Source organism: Babylonia areolata, chromosome 25 (genome assembly GCF_041734735.1).
Source record: "Babylonia areolata isolate BAREFJ2019XMU chromosome 25, ASM4173473v1, whole genome shotgun sequence".
NCBI lineage: Eukaryota > Metazoa > Mollusca > Gastropoda > Neogastropoda > Buccinidae > Babylonia > Babylonia areolata.
Genome location: NC_134900.1, coordinates 12,008,543 through 12,015,628, shown reverse-complemented (window position 1 = coordinate 12,015,628; position 7,086 = coordinate 12,008,543). Strand labels below are relative to the sequence as shown.

Sequence of the window (7,086 nt, the reverse complement as noted above, 5' to 3'; positions counted from 1 at the left end):
TTACCTGTGAAGTAAGTGAACATTTTTCATTCGACCTTATGATGATAAAGCAAAACTTGGTTTATTCATCAGTCCTGTTAGTGTTCACTCAACCAGTGTTTGGATTAAAAATCCTTTTAACCTGTTTTGAGCTGTGCAGGCATGGCTGGGTGGGTTATGAACAACTTGATTTTAATTTGATCTTCTTTTGGCCACGTGACACCCATTTATACAGAGACTGACTTGATTCAGAAGAGTGTCGGTGAGTGCAAGCCAGATAAAGAAAACATCTGAAAGTGGAAGACATCAAAGCGTCCTAAGATGTGCACAGTCGGCATTATCATTTGGTCTTTGTAAGTGGAGGAAGGCCTTTGACAGCACACAACATCAACCCTTTCAAAAACTAATGACTTGGGGTTTAACACCCCATCACGAGTTAAGCATGCTCTTTCAGCTTCAGGGCACTGTTTCCCTCTGGCTGGCCCTTAACGGGCCGTAACGACCAGTTGCTCAGCAGAAGTCTGGGGTGGTGTGATGTTGCATGTCTGTTCTGGGCAGGAAGGGCCATAAAGGCTGTTCAGTGTCTGGGGTCCATTGTGGCCAAGAGCCCTTCACTGCAGGGCTACACCCTGAGATACTGACATAAATATCCTGCTGCACAGTGAGGGGGCGGCTGCCTTGTCCTGTTCAGTGTGTATCAGTGAGGAACAATGCTCATGTTTGTCCCCTGGGAAATGCTGAGGGTAGTTGGTGTCTCTTGGTCTTGTCACTTGGGTAAAGTCTGGCCTGACTGCTGCTCTCTTTCCAGCCATGAAGGAAGGGGCACAAAGTGACACTGAAACCACTGTCTGGATCAGGCTTGCCACTTGGGCTGTATTACTAGTTCACTTACATGATTTGATTTGAAGTAGAACTAGAGTCAGTTTCCTTTCCCTGTGCTGAGGTGTGGAAGTTTACTTTTCTTGTTCTGTGTTGAGTCAGTTTGAATATATCTATACTTTTCTTGTACTGAGTATAGTCAGTTAGACCTTCCGCTGTTTTTTTTCTGACAGATGCTTTTCCATTTGGTTCACTTCAGTCTCTGTCATCACTGACTTCAAAATAAAACACAACCAAACAGGCGAAAGAAAGTATCACTGATCTTTATTTACAAGGTTTTTTTTCTTTTTCTAATGACTGGAATTCACCTCTCTAAGCAAAGCAGTGTAGTGCTTTCAGAGCTTGCTAAATATATATGAGTGTGTGTGTGTATTTATATACTGCAATTTCCCGCCTTAAAATATTGTCTGCAGCACAAGAGGTGACCCCCCCCCCCCCAACCCTCCCCCACCTTTATTCTTTTTTTTCTTAATAAACACAATCAGAATGCATGTATAACAGCAACTGTGTTCAGTACTGAATATATACTTTGGTATATTGTACGCCTTTGCCTTCAGAATACTAATGGAGACATCAGACAATGTGTGCCTGAGCTGCAGTAACAAAACTTGATATATTATCCAGTCTGACACATGTCCTGCATAAGCAAGTATTATGCAGTGACTGAAGCTGAATAATGAGATGTGAAGCATGATCAAATAATGTGTAGAGAAGTTCATCCTGTGTCTAGTGCGTGTGCAGGGGCTGAGCAACTGCACATGATATATTTCAGACACGTCTGAAAGGGTCTGACATAATAAGAGGTCAAAACATGTACCTTGCAGGCCAGAAATTACAGCGTGCTGAATATGCGTCATCAACAAACAAAACTAGTTACCCATCAGCATCACATGTAAAATTATTACCAAAAATTATTACCCAATATTTCTTAAACGGGAACAATGAAACCTTCAACTCTGTATACTTGTCGCATGCAAAATTATTACCCAATATTTCTTAAACGGGAACAGTGAAACCTTCAACTCTGTATACTTGTCGCATGCAAAATTATTACCCAATATTTCTTAAACGGGAACAGTGAAACCTTCAACTCTGTATACTTGTCGCATGCAAAATTACTACCCAATATTTCTTAAACGGGAACAATGAAACCTTCAACTCTGTATACTTGTCGCTATGATAATATTGTTCTGCTTTATGGTTTTTCACCACAATTTGCATCAGAGACAGTAAACTATGTACAGCAAAGAAAAGCAACATTTTCTTGCCGTCCTAAACTTGAACATCATTAACGAAGCACACAGCTGGAGGAATGACTGCTTAGAGATATATACATCAGCAAAACACGAAAAACATTACAACACTTCAGTTTCTTGTACATACATCTTGTTCTCCAAACACCATACATCACATCTCTCTGCATACATAATCCACACCTGCTCAGAAAACCTATCCTTCTAAACAGAAAAAAACAAGATCGTAAGTGAAATTGAGGTAACGGTTTAAACCAAGCTGCTAAACTGCTTCCATGGCAAAACAAACGAAAACTGCAAAAACACTGAAGGAAATGGGGGAACACAACAAGTAGAACCCATACATGTTCTTTAACAGACATTGTGCAACTGTACACAGATATGAAGATGCCATTTTTTCATTGACAATGTAAGCCACAAGTGACGCAATAAATTAAAACTTTTGCAGCAGTGCACACACACCCACGGGACATGTACACACACACTTTGTCATGTGAAACACAGAATTTGTCTGTGGTCCATAGATGATGGATCAATCAACTATCATTGCTGATTACAAACTAAGCTTAACACAGCTAAATTAATTCCAATGGCTGGAACACTTTGATAAATTTTGCTGGCAGTGGATATAGCTAGCAATTAAGGCATGGAACATTTTTGTTTTTTATATACAAATATAAGAAAGAAGAAAGGCATAAAAAAAAAAGCAAGGCATGGAAAACTTTATACTAATCCTGGTACAACACAGTGAGCAAAAAACTCAAGCTTCAAAATCAAAGGCATTATACATCCTATTTCACTGACAACAAGGCGCTTTGGATTATAAAAGGTGCATCCTCCAAAATTCTTAAAGAATTACTGAAGTTAACAATTAATAAGGCGCACATTGAAACGATGAGAAGTACCAAGACTATTGTGAGCTTCCTTTACTAACCCTGGTGTCAGACATGCCCAAAAGATACAGACACCTGTAGACTAGTGCTTATCGGGGGAAATTTGGGCAACACTCCCAAAGATGCATCTGTGAAGTGGATGACTTGACTGGGTGGTCCAAGCCTTGTTCCCACCTAAGCCCACAACATACTGAACAGAAGGAAGGGGTGGGCCACTGGCAAAAAAAGCAAAAAAAAAGAAAAAGAAAAAGAAAAAAAAGCAGTGATATTCATTTGATGGGGTTCACACCCACTTTCCATCATCAGTCCATAACAGTGATGGCCTCGAGGTAACGCATCCGCCTAGGAAGCGACAGAATCTGAGCGCGCTGGTTCAAATCACGGCTCAGCTGCCGATATTTTCTCTCCCTCCACTAGACCTTGAGTGGTGGTCTGGACACTAGTCATTCGGATGAGATGATAAACCCAGGTCCCGCGTGCAGCACACACTTAACGCACGTGTGCTTATCGGGAAATTTGGGCAACACTCCCAAAGATGCATCTGTGAAGTGGATGACTTGACTGGGTGGTCCAAGCCTTGTTCCCACCTAAGCCCACAACATACTGAACAGAAGGAAGGGGTGGGCCATTGGCAAAAAAAGCAAAAGAAAAAAAAAAGCAGTGATATTCATTTGATGGGGTTCACACCCACTTTCCATCATCAGTCCATGACAGTGATGGCCTAGAGGTAACGCATCCGCCTAGGAAGCGAGAGAATCTGAGCACGCTGGTTCAAATCACGGCTCAGCTGCCGATATTTTCTCTCCCTCCACTAGACCTTGAGTGGTGGTCTGGACACTAGTCATTCGGATGAGATGATAAACCCAGGTCCCGTGTGCAGCACACACTTAACGCACGTGTGCTTATCGGGAAATTTGGGCAACACTCCCAAAGATGCATCTGTGAAGTGGATGACTTGACTGGGTGGTCCAAGCCTTGTTCCCACCTAAGCCCACAACATACTGAACAGAAGGAAGGGGTGGGCCATTGGCAAAAAAAAGAAAAAGAAAAAAAAAAGCAGTGATATTCATTTGATGGGGTTCACACCCACTTTCCATCATCAGTCCATGACAGTGATGGCCTAGAGGTAACGCGTCCGCCTAGGAAGCGAGAGAATCTGAGTATGCTGGTTCGAATCACGGCTCAGGTGCCGATATTTTCTCCCTCTCCACTAGACCTTGAGTGGTGGTCTGGACACTAGTCATTCAGATGAGATGATAAACCGAGGTCCCGTGTGCAGCATGCACTTAACGCACGTAAAAGAACCCATGGCAACAAAAGGGTTGTTCCTGGCAAAATTCTGTAGAAAAATCCACTTCGACAGGAAAAAACAAATAAAACTGCACGCAGGAAAAAAAAAAAGAAAAAAAAAGTGTGGCGCTATAGTATAGCGACACGCTCTGCCTGGGGAGAGCAGCCTGAATTTCACACAGAGAAATCTGTTGGGATAAAAAGAAATACAAATACAAAGAACCACATGTTGGTATCTGTTCGCTTGATCTCAGTTCTTTGCTGTGTGTGTGTGTGTGTGTGTGTGTGTGTGTGTGTGTGTGTGTGTGTGTGTGTGTGTGTGTGTGTGTGTGTGTGTGTGTGTGTGTGTGTGTGTGTGTGTGTGTGTGTGTGTGTGTGTGTGTGTGTGTGTGTGTGTGTGTGTGTGTATGCATGTCTGTGTGGTGAAAGGTCATAAACTTAAAACAATAAAAACAAAAACAAAACTTTTTTTTTACTGCAGTCCACACAGTTACCAGCACAAAGATGTATGTGTTTAATTAACTCTTGTCATCTTTTCATCTTACTTCACAGCGTTTTTATTCATTATTTAATGTATTTATTTGTTTATTCTTTAAGCACACACACTACAACATTCCTTTAGAACATTTCCAGAGCCATTCAACAACAACAGAAGTATGACTTGAAGAGTTAAACCACAGTTTATGGAATACTGAAAAGCATCACAATCAAAACCACAAGGCAACAGTTCTACAGATGTCCCAAGTACGCTTCACTTCAACGCAAGGTGCAGCATGATTGCTTTCACAACAACAACAACAACAACAAATCACATTCACCCACAAAACTGATTCTCTGGCAATTAGTTCTGGCACAAGGTGGCTCATCTGGGACTGGCAATGAACACACCACTCATGGCCACCAGCATTGCAATGCCCTTCGCTTGAGTTGTCAGTGTACGGATGGCAAGTCAACACACCAAGCACCCACAAACACTGTGGACAGCTGTGGTCTGTAATAGTTTTTTTAAAATATCATACACGCCTGGCTGCTGCTCAGAGAACTATACAAGTATGCCCCTCTTATAACTAACAAGCTCCTGTGTGTGGTGTTATATGCATATATATTCTTTAATACATTTTATATCATGGCACACTGTCAGTGATTGTCTCTCTCTCTCTCTCTCTCTTTTTCTTCCACCACTCGCTTCCTACCTCTAACCGCTCTCAATATGACAGTCCCTTTTTTTTTTTATAACACTCTCTCTCTCTCTCTCTCTCTCTCTCTCACCCATTTTCTGATTCATCTTGTCATCCCGTTAAGCCCTCATGAATGTTAAACCATGCTTAGTCAGTGTCATCTCTGTTCCTGGCACTCTTCCCGTCAAGTTATTTTTCTTGAAGTCTGTTGCCAGTTTTCTGACAAGTTTTCTCATCAGTTATCAGGAAAACAGATTAATAATATCGTCAAACTCCGGGGCGACCGTCACGCCACCCGGTCCAAGGTTTTGTTGCGCTCCTTCTGTCCATGCGGTTTCTCTCACAGGGTATTGCACTCGTGGTTCAACAGCTATTTACACAGGTCTCTGAAACTGGAAGGCTGCTTTCTGGCACAAATCATCTGCTCTCTCTCTCTCTCTCTCTCTCTGCACTCACACTGCTCGCCTTCTGGCACTCTTGTCATCAACATCACTGTCGTTGTACTCTGTGGACAGCCTTTACTTTGTGATGCCTAGCTTCATGAAATTCCTGTTCTAGGTGCTGTGGTCACCATTTGCCTTGTCACACAGTCTAGCATTCCTGTCAACATGTCACTTTTCTTGTAGGCACAAGGTCCACTTCCCTGTGTGATACCATTTTCTTTTTCTTCTTCTTTTTTTGGTGTTTCTTTTAAGTTCAGGTAGTTTCAACTAATAGAATGCTCCTCTTGCACTCAAGACGGTCCACTCCCTAGCTCTTAAATCATCATTTTTCTTTACACTGCTTTCCAGCACTCAAATCATCGCTTTTCTTACACTCAAGACAGTCTGCTTTTTAGCACTCAAATTATCACTTTTTCTTTACACTCAAGACAATCTGTTTCTCGCACTCAAATCCTCACTTTTCCTTACACTCATAACTGTTTCTGGCGCTCATATCCTCGATTTTCTTTACACTCCAGACAGTCTGGTTTCTTGCACTCTGATCAGTATCAGTCTTGCGCATGACCAGTCCTTTCAATCCTCACTTTTCTTCACACATTCCAGGCAAGTTTCCCCAACACTCTTGTGGTCTTCGGTCTCTCACTGTGTCTCCCCTTTCTCATCAGCACACACACACACACACACTTCAGCTACTGTATCCCTACTTCAACCACCGCTGTCTTTCTCACATTCCCATGTTCCCTTGGCTGGGTTTTTTTTTTTTTTTTTCCCCCCCCATTCCAGTTTTTTCTTCTTCTGATCACAATATTTCAATCCTCTGTACACCACTGTCTCTTTCTGGGTCACACCCACACCAAACTAGGATCATCATCATGATCATGAGGCAACAGTGGCACCGAGGGAGGAGGAGGTGGGGGGTGAGGTGGCGACGGCTCGACTAGGACTGTAACCGTTCCTGTTGTTGTTGTTGTTGCTGGTGGTGGTGGTAGTAGTGACGGTGGTGACGTTTTCCGAGTGCTCCGTTTCTGCTTTGATCCGGCGCCAGGTGGTGGCACCGAGGGCTTTGGCGAAGTGATCGTCCACAGAGCCCGTGAAGACGTCCAAGGCAGGGTCGTTCTGCGACTGGAGGGCCTTCCATGTGGAGTCACCCAGCGCTTTGGCAAAGTGGTCG

At 42.9% G+C, this 7,086-nt stretch overlaps 1 protein-coding gene across 2 annotated transcripts in view; it reads right to left on the bottom strand.

Annotated features, from left to right (window-relative positions):
- Positions 1 to 1,111: 1,111 nt before the first annotated feature.
- The window catches only part of LOC143299653 (uncharacterized), a 50,688-nt gene continuing 44,713 nt past the window's right edge, over positions 1,112 to 7,086 (bottom strand). For both annotated transcript variants that reach the window (XM_076612964.1, XM_076612963.1), the window contains exon 5: positions 1,112 to 7,086. This exon is cut by the window's right edge and continues 10 nt beyond it. In XM_076612964.1, the coding sequence (XP_076469079.1) occupies positions 6,792 to 7,086 (295 nt within the window). In that variant the 3' untranslated portion in view covers positions 1,112 to 6,791.